Source organism: Halichoerus grypus, chromosome 1 (genome assembly GCF_964656455.1).
Source record: "Halichoerus grypus chromosome 1, mHalGry1.hap1.1, whole genome shotgun sequence".
Classification (NCBI taxonomy): domain Eukaryota; kingdom Metazoa; phylum Chordata; class Mammalia; order Carnivora; family Phocidae; genus Halichoerus; species Halichoerus grypus.
In genome coordinates, this window is record NC_135712.1 from 73,294,237 (window position 1) to 73,312,411 (window position 18,175).

General features: G+C 36.4%; 1 protein-coding gene across 1 annotated transcript in view; it reads left to right on the top strand.

Moving 5' to 3' along the window:
- Positions 1-1,617: 1,617 nt before the first annotated feature.
- Positions 1,618-18,175, top strand: part of ATP13A5 (ATPase 13A5) — a 111,525-nt gene continuing 94,967 nt past the window's right edge. Inside the window, exons 1-5 of the mRNA XM_036077502.2 lie at positions 1,618-1,677; positions 15,829-16,002; positions 16,688-16,834; positions 17,057-17,127; positions 17,232-17,312. Coding sequence (XP_035933395.2) covers positions 1,618-1,677; positions 15,829-16,002; positions 16,688-16,834; positions 17,057-17,127; positions 17,232-17,312 — 533 coding nt within the window. The remainder of the gene's footprint in view (positions 1,678-15,828; positions 16,003-16,687; positions 16,835-17,056; positions 17,128-17,231; positions 17,313-18,175) is intronic.

An 18,175-nucleotide genomic window follows, 5' to 3' on the forward strand; every position in this document is an offset into this window, starting at 1 on the left:
TTGACGGGTAAGAAGTGAATGAGCACTACTCCTCAAGTCTTTAATTAGATTTTACTAAAACTCAAGACTCCTTTCTCCAAATTTGAGCTCTATCTTTGATTGCAGATACTTAAAATGCAACATTTGTGATGACATAGTATTCTTTAGTGTGGGCACCTCAGTAGCCTCCTCTCTGGCATGAAAAACTGCCTGTTTACTTTCATCATCCACTTCCTCCTGGACCAGGGAGCACACTGGATTCTTCTAAACGTCAAAGTAGCACTAGTTCCCCCTCAAGGCAACCAATAACTCTCCCTCTCAGTAGAAAGAGTCAAGTATCATTCTCAGTAGTCTTAATTCCCAGTAAGTTTTCTTCCATGGTGAAAGTGGCAAGAATTTTGCTCAGTGGGCTGGACGCAATAAAAAGAAAAAAAAGATAAAAGCCTTTATTGGAAACAAATAAACCAGCACTTGAATGGATCCCAGGGTATTTTTTTGATAAAAATATCAAATTCACTGGTGATTATATAATAGTGGAAATTTATATGATATCCCTAATAATCAGCCTTTCTCATTTCTCCTGCATTATATACTTATCTGAAAACTTTTTACAAACTAAAAAGAGAAAGTGAAAATAATCAAATTATTGTTATTCTAGTGTATTTTTAAAAAAACTTTCTTTTTAAATAACTCCCTAATCCTTTCAATTAGGTTTACGATGATGGTGTGATGATTATCTATCTTTTATTGAGTATGACAGGTGCTATAGTTGATTTTTTACAAATATCATCTTAGACCCTCATATCAACTCTATAATTATTATTGATATTTTACATATTAGAAACCTACAATTCAAATTTTAAGTGATCTGTCCAGGGTCATTAGTAGAGCAGGGATTAGAATTCAGGTTTTTCTGATTCCAAAATAATTGCTACATTCCCGGTCATGAGCCAACCCCCCTTCCTTAAATTCTCACTGTCACCCCAACATGTCCATTACTTTCCCAAAGTCCACAGGGTTTTTATTCCTCTCTCACTGGTTAATCTTTTTGTCTTGGGTTGGGTTTTTTTTTTTTTTAAGATTTTATTTATTTATTTGAGAGAGAGAGTGGGGAGGAGCAGAGGGCGAGGGACAAGCAGACTCTGTGTTGAGTGTGGAGCCCCACATATGGCTCAATCTCATGACCCTGAGATCATGACCTGAGCCAAAATCAAGAGTTGGTCGCTTAACCGACTGATTCACCGAGGTACCGCTGTCTTGGGTTTTTATTAAAGTGGCCATTCTTATTCATTAGCTGAGACATTTATGGACAGCACAGGAAATTATTTGTCTTTCTGGTTCAACAACTTAAGTCTAGAGGCGTTCACATCTAACTCAACAAATAAACACCAGGGAGGGAGAAAAAAAAAAAAAGAAACACAAGAAGATAGATTAATAGACCAATCCTGTGGCTGAGGAGAGTATTTCCTCTCTTTTCTTTGTTAACCTAATAGGTGAGATATGTTCTAAGAGATTCTAAAAGCACCTAAGAACAGCAGTGACAAGTAGTGACTGTTCTGAGTTCACATAAGCCCCAACTGGTTTTGACTTTCCCCAAAGAATTATCCTGGAGGGAAACCACTAAGAAGTCTGGTTTAGATGGAGGAGAAAAGTAAGGACCACCGGGCTTTGCTCAACCAAGGAGAGGAGAATGAATTGGTGAGTCTTTCTTTTTTGTGATTACAGTCTTCTCAAAGTACCTGAGGCTGTGGGCAGGTGCTACTATATTGGGGCTGGCTTTAGCATCTGCAGAGGTTTAAGTATGGTAAAGCTCCCTGAGATCTAAGGGCATGATTTTATAGTTGGGGAAATTTCAGGGGCTGAGAAAATTGTGTTTTCTAGATGACGGAGTTCTTGCCACCCTCATATGCATCAGACCAAATGAACCTTCCTTCTTGGACATTTTGTATTCAGCGTGTACCCCACATGGTGCTCATTGAGGTGTCTCCCCTTTATCATCTGGGTCATGTAATTGGGTAAACTCAGGCAAAAACAGAAACTTTTTTTTTTAATTCTTATGTTTTTGGTATATCTGTATAACTTAAGCTCAGTGTGCTTTGGGCTGAAGTTATGCTGGCAGCATGGAGAGGTTTTAAGCACCAAGTACTGAAAAAAGAGCAGTGTGGCCTGGAATTTAGCACATGTTTTTAAAAAATTTTTCTTTTTTCCCTTGTTACCTTTTCTACTAAACATCTATACATCTTGAAAACAATCATTGGGGTGCCTGGGTGGCTCAGTCAATTAAGCATCTGTCTTCGGCTCAGATCATGATCCCAGAATCCTCGGATAGAGCACCACATCTGGTTCCCTCCTCAGTGGGGAGTCTGCTTCTCTCTCTCCCTCTGCCCCCCCCACCCCCGTTCATGCTCTCTCTCGTGCGCTCTCTTTCTTTCAAATAAATAAATAATAAAATCTTAAAAAAAAAAAGAAAATCATTAAAACCTTGACAACTACAGTGTCTGTTTGAGACTGACAAGTTTACATTTGTTATTTTATTTGATCCTCGGAACTCAGTGATGAAGGAATTAATCCTATTTCATAGAAAAGAAATGTGGGACCAAGGAGGTTAAGTCACTTGCCTAAGGTCTTCCGTCTACAAGGGATAGGCGGGAAATCCAGCCCACTTCTTCCCCCTTCACACTCCATGATGTTTACACTGCAATCGTGTCTACAGCTAGACAATGAGAAAGAGAGAGGAGCATGGGGGCTGGGACAGAGAGAGCACACCGGAGGGGGAAAGGGCCCAAGGGATATGGTTCACATAGCAGAAGGGTGTCAGTTACCTGCTTGGCCTCCCAGTTCCGCATGAGATCTGTGGGAAATCCACACCCACCCTCTCTCCACATACCCTTCTTTGTTAACTTAAGGAAAATAAGTGATTTCATTTATACCTGCACCATCCAAGAAGGTAGCCATGGGCTACATGTGGTTTTTGAGCTCTAGTAAAGTAGCTGGACCAAACTGAAATGTGCTATATGTATAAAATACATACCAGATTTTGAAGATAGTAAAAGAAAAAAAAGAGTGAAATATCTCATTAGTATTTTTATATTGGTTACGCATTGAAATGACAACATTCGGATATGTTGGATTAAACGAACTATATTATGAAAATTGATTTCACCTGCTTCTTTAATGTGGCCACTAGGACATTTCAATTACAAATGCATTCACATCAGTGGCTTCTATTATTATACCATGCTGATCTTGACAATGGTAGAGTGCTTACAATCTTCAGACTGAAGGGATTTAAAGAACTAAAACCTCCTTATCTGTGTTCATTGCTCAACAATTCTGTGCCGGTTCTGATGTTTATTTCAATGTGTAGATGAGTGTTCATGAAAATCTTTGGTAGCTCTTTATTTTTCCCTATGTGCGTATTTTTAAAGTTTATAGCCTAGTATTTTAATTCTCTTAATCACAGAGATATCTCTCCTCAGCCAGGCATGTCTGGAGGCACACTGTGCGCAATGTTAGCATTTATTTCAGTATCCTCCTTGGCCATTCTTGCTGCATTTACTTTCTAAAGATGATCTTGATTCTGTCCCTGAGACACAAGAGACGCTGTGTTCACATGAGTTGCAAAGCCCAACCATTCGGTTGGTGCCCCCCCTCTGTACAAACACCTACCAAATTAAAGTGTCAATATTACAACTGGAAGCAGCTCCAGAGGGCAAAATGGCTACTTGGTGTGGAGGACACATTTCACAGGAAAGCACTTCACCTCATGGTAACTTTTTCCTGGGAAACAGTGGAGGACTCCTGGACTCTAAGACAGCAGATATGGGCTTTAGTCAAAGACCCACTGCTAACCATGTGCTGTGGACAACTTTTGGGACCTTGCTAGTTGCCCAAGAACAACATCACTTATCCCTCCCGACTTAAAAGGTTTTCAAGGGCCATGTATGAAGCATGGGAAGTGCTATGAAAATATAAAGAGTTCATTTACATCCAAGGAGTCAGGACTTATGGTGTGCAATTTGAAAAATGCAGAACTGTGTATAGTAGGTGAAATTGAGGTTGGGAATATTTCCCCTTTCTCTGATTAAACTGGGGGAGTGATAACCATTTGAGGTCTACAATTACAAAAACTGTGTGAAGAGTTAGTAAGAAAAATCAGGAACTTGGAATGTCTAAATTATTTTAAACAATGTCATGTACTCTTCATCTTCCATTAAAAGACACACACACACACAAACCCTACTCAAAGGATTAAATAAGAAAATAAAAATTGTGCCCTATTGGCTCTTTCTTGTCTTTTGTCACATTTATATTAACAGCTTGGATGAAGGCAAGCTTATCTAATCTGCAACTGACACCTCACTATGAGAAAGAGATAACAATCTAGGTGACAGAAGGTGGGGATATCAATGACTTGGGCTTAGTAGCTATGCATGAGAAAGCAATAAAATTCTTTATTTGGTTATGGCTGAATTTTAGTTGCTAGGATGATATTGCTATAAAACATTAGTCCTTGGATGTCTCAATAGAAGTCTGTTCTGCATAATAGAAGAAGTAATAGTCCTGTTATAATCTGTACTATTTAGGAAACCTCTAGGGAGTTATATTTAATTCTAAGATTCATACAAGAAGTATAGTGTATTTAGAGAGATATCTGGATATCACAAATAAGAATCATTTAAAAGACATTGGGAATAGTTCCCCAAAGAGCAGTCAAGGCACTTGTCTTCCAATAGTTAGAGGTTGATGTGGAGAACAGAGTAGAGGTTGGTAGAGCCCAGCCTGATTTATTTTCATTATGGGAGAACTTCCTAACCTTCTGTGGTGACAGAATTTAACATGACAACTCTCCATTGACCCTGTCCTTGTGTAATTCCCTTCAGTTGAGTGTAGTGGAACCCATAAATACGATAAGCTATAATTCCTGTGATTATGTTATGCTATGTGGCAAAATGGATTTTACAGATGTAATTAACTTGGACTCAGCTGAGTTCATCAAAAGGGAGATTGTCTGGGTGGGCCTCACCTAATCAGGTGGGCCAGAAAAGATATTGTGTCCTTTCTGAAGTTAGAGAGATTTAGAGTGTGAGAGGGGCTTGATCCAAGGGAGTTTCTCCATTGCCTCTTTGATGATGGAAGGCTCAGTGTGGTAGGAACTCTGACTGTCTCTAAGAACTGAGAACTGGGAGCAACTTCTGGCTGACAACCAGCAGAAGAATGGGCATCTCTATCTCCGAGCTACAAACAACTGAATCCTGCCAATAAACATGAGATCTTGAAAGAGGCCCTTGATTTCCAGAAGGAACACAGCCTAGATGACACCTTGATCTCAGTTTTTTGAGACACTGAGCAAATGACCCAGCTAATGAGACTCCTAACCCACAGAAACTGTGAGATAATAAATTTCTGTTGTTTTAAGCCACTAAGTTTGTTATGCAGCAATAGAAAATTAATGCACCACAGCTGTCCAACAGGAGAAAGCATAGCCCTGTAAGTTAGTGAGTAGCCTATCTTAAGCCACTACTAGATGTTCATTGGCGAAAGATGGTCTATAGCCATTTTTTTCAGGAAGGAATTTGAACCAAATAATCTCTGAGACACTGCTCTTGTTTGGTAATGCTCTTATTCCAGGAATAAACTTTAACAGAACATGCCATGTTGTCCCATGTCCTTGGTCTAAGGCAAATTCTGGCTCTAGAAATTGTCCCGGCTGATTAGCCCATGCATCTCATTACCTTTTGACCCACACTTACTGCTCTTTCACCCCTAGCCACATCAAAAGAAGGTCCTTAACTACACTTTTACTTACAGGGAGACCACATATTAGCACTTTTGTTAGAGTAGTTGACTTTATGGAAATGCATGTAGCTGAGTGTGATAATATACTCATCTCATCGGTACTGGGTTTTGATTCACACTGCTAAAGAGGAAAGGGCCTTTCTTATTCCAGAAGAAAAGCATAAGGGAAAATTTAAGATGTTGAACTATTTCAATAATTATTTTGAACATCTTTAAGACTCAGTTTTTTGATCTACAAATAATAATTTATCAATATTATCAATAATTATAATAATTATTATATTATTTAATAATTAATAGAAACTTGGTGATGTGATTGTTGTTTGGAAAAAAAGAAGGCAAACATGATGAATTCTTGCCCCATCAAAGGACTCAGAGATATTATCTCCTTGGCCATGATTCAAGGGACTAAACATTTGATGCCTACCCAGAAAAAGCTAACTTACTCTAAGGCTATCGGAACACCCACCCATGGAAAAGCCTAACACTTTACAGCAAAAAACTGGCATTGCCATTCACAGAAGGTAATTATAGTACTGAGAGTTATTTATGTCATGTGTTGGTTGAGTAGGTACTTTACAACTTTGTGCTGTGGGAATGTTGGTTCGAGTAACTGGATGTGTTATGGACTGTAACCCAAAAAGACCCATACTACTGTGCCTGTGCATGGTGGGTATGCAACAAATACTTAGATGAATGCATGAAAGGTGAGTATAAGAATAAAATGATTTACAAAAATGATAAAGCACCTGTTCACAAGACAAGTCATGCACAAAAGCTAGTGCTCTAGATGCAATGAAATTCCGGAACAAAGACAGGCAGAGAGCCTATGGATGGTTCCACACGACTAAGAAGATCCCTCCTAAAGAGAATTTTGGGAAGAAACAATGTTTAGCTGAAGCTGCACCCTGTAACTCTCCTTTCCTAAGGAATTTGGCCAATCTTAGTTCCATCTCTGATGGAACTATAAGAGCTACCTATTAAAAAAAGGAAAATAATCTTAAAAGTGCCCTTTATATACTATTACTCCATGTATGTATGTTCTCATTTAATCCCTATGAGTTAGCCAGTCAGATACTTTACACTGAGAAAATGAGGCTCAGTTAAGTAACAGATACAAAGTTACATCACGCTGGGAGGGAGGATCTCCTATTACACGGTTTTCTTCTTGTGCAAGGAAGATGTTTGTACTGGGGCGTGTGTGTGTGTGTGTGTGTGTGTGTGTGTGTGTGTGTGTATGCATGCTCATATATATAGTTACTAAGCTAATTAACCTTTGAATCAATTTAGTATTTATCTTAAAGCCCTTCTCCCAGTTTCATGTATTACAAAGATGAGCAGTTTTCTTTTTGGCCTGTGTTTGACTTTAATTTTGACAGTTGGTGCTCTGTTGTGAAAAGCAAAAATTCCATTTAAGCCATTGGATCAATCACTTTTCGAAATACAAGTTATGGTTTTCCCAAATAGCATTTAGTTCTGAATATTGCCTGTGGTAGAATTGTTTCACAGTGACTCCAGTGGGACTAGCCACTTTTAATCTACTGAAATTTTGTTGAACTGTATATTATTCAAGCTAATATTAATTGTTAATGTATACTGCATACTCAAAATGTTTCAGGAACTGTGCTAAATGCTTTGCATGTATTAACTCATTAGTTTCTCACAACAACCCTGGAAGGTATTGTTATCATTTTCATTTATGGAAGAGGAAATTGGGTCATCAGAAGACATAAAGTAGGTTGCCCAATGTCTTACATCTGGTTAGCGGTAGAGGAATAATTTGAACTGATTTTCTCAAGCCATATCCCCAGCTCTTAACTGCTACACCAGACTACTTCTGTTGCATTTTACAACCAGCTGCATTTTTCGCATGAGGAATCTAAAATTTAGTGAATTTAAATCATTTACCCAAATCACATTAACTAGTAAGTGACGTAGCAGAGAACAGAAGTGAGAGCTTCTGGAAGGCAATGGGGTGGGGTATAAATAAAAGAGGCTCTGCTGATAGACCTGGATAGGGCTCTAATTTGTGACCTTTAGCAACAACCTCTGTTGAAAGGCATGTGCATATTTTATTGTTCCTCCTAATCCAGGCTACTTCCTCTGGACTTTGGGCCTAGGAAAAGACCTTTAAAGATATGATACCTCTCCTGGTATCAGGAATACAGAATTTTAGTGGGAAACAGAAAAGTGAGAGGACTGCTTAGAGAGAGTACAATTCAAGTCTATGTTAAGATGGCGCAACCCCTGTACTATTCAACTCGACTAACTAATAGGTGTCAGATCTGGGTTCCTCACCCCATGGAACACAGATCCATGTTTCCATTACCAACCTTGTTTCAGTATATTGCGGCTCAAAACTGAAAACTCTCCACCACCTTTGGCTGAACCTATTACCAAGCCACCTGCTAACATTGAAAGCTTCCTTTGTGTTCAACACCTTACTCCTCTATTTAATCTTCACAACTATGCTTCCAGGTGTGCTATTGTCTCCTAAGTACAGAGATGGAAACTGAGATTTAGAGAAGTTAAATCCCGAGATCACATAGCTAGGAAGTGGCAAAACCCACTTGACTGCAAGGAACCATGTGTAGTGGGTTTGAGAGTCTGATCCTCCCTCCGTGTTCCCAGTGTCTTTAGATCCACAAGACCTCTGGATTCCACTTATCTTCCTCTTATAGCACCCATATTGCTCCTGGCTCCCTCTTCTTCTACCCTGCACATCTTAGTGGATTTTACCACGAGTATTTAATACTTTGGAAAACTCTGAGTGACTCTTACTGCATCAGAAGAGTCATCATTTAGAACGCTCAGATTATACTTGAGATTAATTGATCAAAATGGAAACATACACTGTGTTAAACTCAAATTACACAAACATGGGCAAGCTGACCAAGAGTATTTGTAAAAAAAATGCCAGATTAACAAATGATTCTTTTAACCAAAACCTCAATTCCCATGTCTAGCATATAACCTTTGGGAAAACTGAGAAATGACAAAAAGGAAATTTACTAAGGTTTATGAGGCCAATTTATCAAGGAAGCAAAAATATTGTTTCTATTCATCTTTACTCAAGGAGTTACATATTTCTGAAAGTTATTCTGATATTTATAAGCTCTTTTATATCTATCTACTTACTTATTTTTTAACAGATGGGGAAAAAATCTGCTGACATTTTGATTGAGCTATCACTAACCATAAGCAGGATCTTTCACAGAAACCTCTTCCCTTTTCTTGATTATTAGGGATGTGATTTAATCTCTGCTCAGTGGAAACCAGCGCTTCCCAATCATCCACACTGGGAGGCAACTATAGTCTTCCTAGGTCATCAAACCTTTCTTCCATTTCCCACAGAAATTCCTTCTCTTGCTCTTCTCTCTTTTCACTTCTCAAATTTTGCTGTCATTTTCTCTTTCTGAATCTAACTCCATTAAAGTAATTAAAGTAACTCCCACGTATTTGGAATAGTGTCTAGTAAACAACCCCCTTTACTTTTTTTTTTTAAGATTTTATTTATTTGAGAGAGAGAGAGAGAGCATGAGCAGGGGGGAGGGGCAGAGGGAGAAGCAGACTCCCTGCTGAATAGGGAGCCCAAAGCGGGGCTTGATCCCAGGACTCTGGGATCATGACCTGAGCCAAAGTCAGACCCTTAACCGACTGAGCCACCCAGGTGCCCCCCACCTTTACTTTTTATTGGCATATATACATACAGTGGTGTCGATAAGGCACACTGATCTTCAGTGCACAGTTCAATGACATCTATCACCAATTATTTTTGCTCATTTTGGAACTTCCTACGAATAGTGTTGTGTATTGATTTATCATACTTCATTGATTCAGTATAATGTCTTTGAAATTCATACATGCTGTTGTTTGCATTAGAAGTTCATTTTTAAAATTGTTTTGTAGTATTCCATTGTAGGAAAACACAAAATTTATTTATTTTTCTCCTGTTGATGTACCTTTAGATTGTTTTCAGTTTGGGGCTCTTATGAATAAAGCTGATATGAATATCCTTGTGCAAATCTTTTTGTGAACATATGCAATTCTCTGTGTAAAAATCTAAGAATGGAGTTACTAGCTCATAGAATATTTGTATCTTGACCAACACAGTTTTTCAAAACGTTTGTACCAATTTACACTCCCAATAACAATGTATGAGAGTAACATTGCTCCACATTTTTACCAATACTTGGTATATTCAGTCTTTTTAATTTTAGCTATTCTATGGCTATATCATTGTGTCATTTTATCATTGTGTCATTTTAGAGTGAGTCCTCAAATCTGGTTGTGTAAGTCTTTCAACTTTGTTCTTTTTTAGGATTGTCTTGGTTATTCTAGGCTGTGATATGTCATTGTAATTTTATTTTGCATTTCCTTAATGACATGATACTGAGCATCTTCTTGAATGCTATACGAGAAATCTTCTTTTGTAAAATGCCTATTTCAGTCTTCTGCTCATTTTTTACTCTGTATATATTTCTTTTAATTGATTTGTAGTAGTTTTTGTATTTTCCAAATATGATTTTTTTATATATAGGTACAGATATACATATATAGCTAATATTTTCTTCAGAGGCTTTTGATAAACAGAAGCTTTTAATTTTAATAAAATCACATACATTTTTTGTCTTCTTTTGTTTCCTGTTTAAGAAATATTGTGTACTTAAAGTTCATGAAATATGTTTTCTGTTTTCTTTCAGATGATCTATGTTTTAGTTGTCACATTTAAGCATATGTGCTACTATTAATGAATTTTTGTGTATGGAGTAAACTGGCGGGGGGGGGACTCATTTTTCTAGTACTATTCATTTTGATCCAGCAACTACTTAATGAGCAAACCATCCTTTCCCCCACTGAATTGCCGTGGTTCCTTTTTTTGTAAATGAAGTGATTACATATGTTTGAGTCTCTTTCTGGATTCCCTACTTTGTTTTTCTTTTCTTTTTTTTTCTTTCTTCTTGGTCTCCCCCCCCCCACCTTCTTTTGTTTGTTTGTTTATAATTACTAGGAATTTATAGTAAGTTTTTACTTCTGGTAGTGTAAATCCTCCACAATTGTTCTTTTTGAAAATTGTCTTGATTACTTTAGGTCCTTTGTACTTCCATACCAATTTTGGAATCAGCTCATCAATTACCATAAAAAATGTCTGATGTGATTATAAATGGGATTGCTCCTGGCTAATCCCCAAACTTAATATATATCTCCCTTTATTTAGATCTTTGCTTTCAGCAATAAAGTGAGTTTTCAGTTTAGAGGTTTAACTTGGTTAGAACTATTATAAGGATATTGATTTTTTTTTTGCTTGATAATATTACAGATATCTTCATTTTCAAATTATTACAAATAAAATTGGTTTTCTATATTGACCCATTGATAAATTCACTTATTTTTTTAAAGATTTTATTTATGTATTTATTTTAGAGAGAGAGAGCATGAGCAGGGGGAGGGGCAGAGGGAGAGGGAGAGAGAATCTCCAGCAGACTCCAAGCTGAGCACTGAACTTGAGGTGGGGCCAATCCCCCGACCTGCAGATTATGACCTGAGCCAAAATCAAGAGTTGGATGCTTAACCGACTGAGCCACCCAGGCCCCAACAAATTCACTTATTAACTCTAATAATTTGTACATTCTTTCAGATTTCTTAATGTGCATAATTATATTATCTATTCATACCGAGAGTTCTACGTTTTTTTCTCAGCTTTATTGAGATATAATTGACATACAACCTTGTATAAATTTAAGTTGTACAACATGTTGATTTGGTACACTTAAATAGTGTGAAATGTTTACCACCAAAGTGTTAGCTAATACTTCCATCACTTCACGTAATTACCATTTATTCTTTGTGAGGAGAACATTTAAGATCTACTCTCCTAGCAACTTTTAAGTATTAATACAGTATTGTTACTTCTTATGCTCCAATTGTTATAAGTATTGTTACTTTTTCTTGTCTTATTGCACTTGTTAAAACTTTCAGTACTATATTAAATATTAGTGGTAATTATCGATAAGCTTATTTTACCTGTAACTTCATGGGGGAAGTAATCAGTATTTCATTATTAAGAATGATGTTAGCCAAAGGATGTTCTTGTCTATTCCTAGTATGCTGAGAGGCTTCTTTATTTTCTTTCTTTCTTTCTTTCTTTCTTTCTTTCTTTCTTTCTTTCTTTCTTTCCCTTATCATGTATTAGTGTTGAATTTTATCAAAGTATTTCTCTGTACCAATTGAGATGATGTTATGACTTTCCTCCTGAATGTTAACACACCAAAATACATTGATTGATTTTCAAACCCTTGCAATGCTAGAACAAACCCCATTTGGTAATGACATATTAACTTTTAATATATATCACTGCTTTAGTTAGATAATATATTTCAGGGTTACTTCATCTATGCTTCTTACAAATCTTAACCTGTAAATTTCCTTTCTTTTAACAAACCTATCACATTTTAGTGTCTGAGTATGCTGACTTCATGAAGCAAGTTGGGAACATTCCCACCTCCTCTACTTATGGAAGAGTTTGTGCAAAATTGATATCACTTCTACCTTAAATATTTGAAAGGATTCACAAGCCATCTGGGTTTGAATATTTTTTTGTAGAAAAGCTTTTAGTTACACATTAATTTTCTTTAATAGCAGTAAAATATTCAACTTTATTTAAGTTTATCAATTTTATTAAACTTTTAAAGTACAAATTCAACATTATTGATTTTCTTTATTGTATGCCTGATTTCTATTTTATTCATTTCTGCTTTTCTTTATTATCTCCTTCCTTACACTTTCTAAGGTTTAATTTGCTGCTCTTTCTATAGCTTCTTGAGTTGGAAGCTTATTTTATTGATTTCAAACATTTTTTCTTTTCTTACATAAACATCTAAAACTATAGATTTCCCTCTAATCATTGTCTTAAGTGCATCCCACAAGTTTTGATTTGTCAATTTTCATTTTTATTCAGTTCAAAATATTTCTTAATGCCCATTGTAATTTCTCATTTGATTCACATGTATTGCTTAGAAAAATGCTATTTAATTACCAAACATTTGGGAATTTTTAAGTTATTCTGCTGTTAATTTCTAGTTTAATTACAATGTCATAATATTTTATGTTCTAGAATGTGGTAAATTTACGTAAATAGTTTACGTGGACTTGAAAAGAATTTGAATTATGCAGTTTGGGGCTATAATTTTCTTTGTCAATTAGGTCAATTTAGTTAATGGGTTTGTTCAAACGTCCTGTATTCTCACTGAAAAAAAATTTTTTTTGTCTACTAGTCTTATCAGTTAGTGAAAAGAGTGTTAAAATCTATGATGACAGTGACTTTAAGTTCTATTTTGCTTTACAAATTTTGAAACTATGTGTGTCAGTGCCCTTAAATCTAAAATTGTTATTTCTTCCTGTTGATTTGATATTTTTAGATTATGAAGTATGCTTATTTTTTTCAGAATATTTATTTTTTAAAGTCTATTTTGGGAGCCTTTGGGTGGCTCAATTGGTTAAGCGTCTGCCTTCAGCTCAGGTCATGATCCCGGGGTCCTACAATGGAGTGTAGGGCTCCCTGCTCATTGGGGAGCCTGCTTCTCCCTCTCCCTCTGTCTGCTGCCCCCCCTGCTTGTGCTCTCTCTCTCTCTGTCAAATAAATAAATAAAATCTTAAAAAGAATAAAATAAAGTCTATTTTGTCTGATATTAACACAGCTATACTAGTTCTCCTCTGTTAGTCTTTGCATTGTTTATTTCCCTATCTTTCTCCTTTTAATCTATTTGCTTCTTTGTATTTAAAGGTATCTCTTGTAAACAACATATAGTGGGTTTTTTTACTATCTAGTCTGACAATCTTTGTTTTCAATCACAGTAGTAATGTCATTTATATGTAATGTAATTACTGATATCGTTGGGTTAAAGTTACTATTTTTTCCCATCTATTCTATCTATTCTTTGTCTTTTTCTTCAATTAACATTATATCATAGAATGGTCCATATTTCTGCATTGACTTCATACATTTTCTTTTTAATGGTGCCACCTTGGCCATTGTTTTGATATTTCACATCTTGCTGAACTGTTAGCTATCATTTGGTTCTTCCAGTAACTTTGCTATTACAGATAATACTGCACTGAACATCATTACACACATTACTTTCTACTTTGTGTATTATTTCCTTAGGGTGTATTTCCAAGTGTGGCATTACTGATTCAAGGGGTAGAAACATCTTTATAAATCTTGATATAATTTGTCACCTTGCTTTCTCTAAAGAATTATTCCAGTTTATAAGGTTATTAGCAGTATGTAGCTGTAGTGATTTTATTGCTGTCTTGCTGGCATTGTCAGTTCCTTTTTTCAAATAAAAAATGTTGTATAGAAAAGAACTGAAGGGGTATCAGAATTATGATTACCAGTGCCATCATTGTATGTAAGTTAACAAAAAAAAAGGGAAAGGTATTTGAGATGTGCTTTTTCAGCTACAAGCTGGCCTAAAATTCCAAACCATTCTACTTCAATTTTGAACACTTTGGCAATAAGCTCCCATGAATAACTTAGTAAAATGATGCATATTTATGACATAATATGTGAACTGGCATATACAGTTTATTGGAGTCTAATAAAACTATCATTCACAAATAAAACTAAAACAGGTTTATAGAATCAGAAGGTAGGTAGGAAGACAGAAAGGAGACCCAACTGAAAATATGCTTAGAAGTAGAGTGAACACATTTTTAAGTTACATTTAAACCTCATCATGAATAATCTCAAAATAGAGTGGCTGCATCAGTAAACTTAATGAACATTTTTTCCCACGCCGTTAATACTGAGGAGCACTGGAAAGGAACTCTTAAAATTGTAATTACTTTGCAGACTACTTAAAGATACATTATCTCATTTGAGCACAAGTACCCTGTAAGGCATGTATTTCTAATTGTTTTGTAAAGGAATAAATTGGGATTCCCTAGAGGTGATATGATTTACCTAAGGTCACATAGGTGATAACTAGTAGAGCAGTGACTCAAACTTACATCTTTGCTACCTGTGACCTTACCATTATGTTTAAGGATTACTTTCAACAACTGTTATTAAAATCTTAATCTACCACAGATTTCTTTACTAGAAAAAATTAATGAAAATGACCATATCGAAGATGAAAACTTTTCCAAAATATTAAACCAAGAGATTCATTATAACAGGATCTAAACTGGTATAAAATTCAGGAGATTCTGTTATTAAAAATGCTATAGAAACTCAGCAAAAACCTTTTTTCTCGGCATTACATTTCTGTGATCTGGACACAGGAGTTCAGAATCTTAGGGAAAAAAACACATAAAAATAACAGCAGAACCTAAAATAATAGTATAGTAGTAATGTCATTCATAATCAGCATCCCTCTGGGTCTTCCAAGTACACTAAAAGTCTAGTTTTTGAAATTTGAAAACAAATGCTGTTAAACTTCATTGTGGAAGATGGAAACTAGAAATTGGCTTGAAATAAAAGAATCTATTGTTTTTGGCTATGTGTTTGGCTATGTGTCTCCCCCTAAAACCACGTCTCAAAGTATTCGCTCTATTCGGGATAATATCAACTACCTTACTACTAAAAGTAGAAATATTTCAGCATGTTACTGTCAGGGTAAATTCCTATGAGTGGTCTTTTAAAAGTCTTTCATGTCCACAGACAATCTCTTGATTTATATCATCCTACCCTTTGTATCATCGTCCTCCAGTAAATTTACATTAATAATTTTTTAAAAACCCTATCCCTGAAAAAAGTAAATCTGGTCCAAAACATGGGGTGACTCTTGACAGTATTTAGAATGAAGTAAGTCTGCCCGTTCCTTGCTCCTCTGTCTCATGTTTTAGTTCCATATGCCAGTATAGCAAAATGAGTCCTTTTTTAATGGTATCAGCTGACAGCTGTAAGCAATCAGTCTGATTCAACTAGCTGAAACCAGATTTCCCTCCCAACTAGTATCGCTGCATCTAACGCTTGTGTTTCTTGGAACAAAGTGATGTGTTTATGTAAAAAAAGAAAAATAGAGTCATGTTTTATTTACATGCCAGGAGGTGTTTGGTTACCGGACCCAGAATCTACGCAGAGCCCTCTGCCTTATAACATCCATGCTGACCTGCGGGTTTCTTCAGCTGGTGTTCTATTGGAAACCCCAGTGGAGGGTGTGGGCCAACTGCATTCCATGCCCCTTGCAAGAAGCAGACACTGTTTTGCTAAAAACAACGGTGAGTGCCCTTCAGCATTGCATTGGTGGCACAACAATTGACTGGCTGGCATTCCAGAATAGATCTTTCTTTACTCAAGTTTCTTGTCCCCAAATAGGAGATGGCAAAACTATCCCTGAACCTACTTGCCATCTCTTATTTTGACTCAGGAAGGAAGGACATTGTCCTCCATGTCACCCTAGGGAAGTTTCTACCATGTCAGGCTAATTCTCAATGCCTTTAGCCATTACACAAGCAGGGGCTGTCAGTGTTATAACTCTTAAAGACATAACACAGGAAGGATAGTTCAGTTTTTTAAGAATACATATTTTGAGGGGAAAGTAGACATTTTAAACACCTAAATGTCATTTTTAAGATAGCTGGAAAATATTTTCTGGATATAAAACTTTCCTGTAAAGTGTGTCTTTCTTTTTATTATCTAGCACAGTGGTTCTCAAATTTTAATGCAAATCAGTTACATGGAGGGTCCTTAAAACACAGACTGCTGACCTTGTCCCAGAATTTCTGATTCAGTAGGCTTGTGGTGGGGTTGAGAATTTGCTTTTCTAGCAAGTTCCAAGATAATGCTGATGCTCCTGTCTATAGCCAAAACTTTGGGAACCACTGGTCTAGGTAGGTATTTATTTGATTGCCTTATTAAATAAACAACATTTGAGAATTTCATGGGCTGGATTGTCTTCTCTAGGATGAATTTCAAAGATATATGAGGAAGAAGGTTATATGCCTTTACTTATCCACACTGAAGTTTCCTATAAGCAAGAACCCAGAAGAACCCCTGGTGGCTGACCGCCACTCTGTCATTAACCAAGCCATATTGAAGCCAGAATTAAAAGTAAGTAATTTTGAGTGTAATGTTATGGCATGTTTTTTAAAAAAGAATAATGCAAATGTTTATTGGATGGAAGTTCTGAATGTCACAGTGCTGGACTGGGAATTACAACAAGGTATCAAGGAAAGTGAGTGTAGTGTGGGGACTTGTGACAAATAGCCCTCACTTCCCCCCATGGGCTTTACTTTGTGAATGACACTTGTTCTATCACATTTGTAATTGCAGCTGCGATGTATCCAAGTGCAAAAAATCAGGTACATTTGGGACTACTTGGAGAAGAGGTTTCAGAAAGTTGGGTAAGTTTGGCTTTTTCTCAGCATTCATCAGGGTATAAGGGAAGAACACTGATTTGTTGAATGCCATGAACTAAAGCATGCTTCTTGTCCTGACCACATCTTAGGCTACTGGAAGATAGCAACTCCTGCCATGACATCCACCACACGTTTGGACTGGGCCTGACCAGTGAAGAACAAGAGGTCAGGTAGGGTTTGTGACACTCCCTGAGAATAAACTCTGTCAGTAGAAATTGAGATATCAAATGACTTATGATCAGTGAACTGTTGGCATAATGCTTCATCAGCTTCATATAATCCCAGTTTATTTATCAGCAACAAAGACATATTTTAAGTTGTTCTTATTTTAGGCAAACTTATTAAAAAGAAAAGCCAATCAAATAATATTTGAATTTTTTTCCCTCAGGACTGTGGAATAGTCTCCTCTGTGTTGTCTTTTTTGTTCTTTCCTCAAAAAATTTTGAGTCATTTCATAGACATCTGCTTCATCATCCTCCAAATCCTCTGAGAGACAGAAAGACAATATTATGATTGCATTTTCTTATAAAGAAACAGCCTAGAGATGAGGATTTTGTTTGCTCAGGTAGTTGTGTCATTCACCATTGTGTTCATAGCACCTGGAACAGTGCCTGATTCATGGTAGAAGTTCGATATATATTTATGGAATGAATGAATATAAGAATGTATTTGTTGACCTATTGAGTGAATACCTCTACTACGCCAGGCACTCTGCAAGGAACTAGGGATCTAAGGATAAATAAGGCTTAGTCATTGCCCCAGAGACATTCACTGACTATTGGGAAAGAGAGACAAAGAATAGTGGTACAATTGTGAGAATGAGATCTATACATGCACATAGATTAGGACATAATAGTGTAATAGTAGCATAGAAATGCTTATGCTCCTCATTAACCCACAGAGATTTTGAGTTCTGGCTTCCCATCTGTAATTTGAAATGGTGAATCCTGGTGAGTCTGAAAGTAAACCATTGCAAGCCTTCCCTGGAATCTTAATAATCACCTTCATTTCTTGCCCATTTTAAGGACATTTC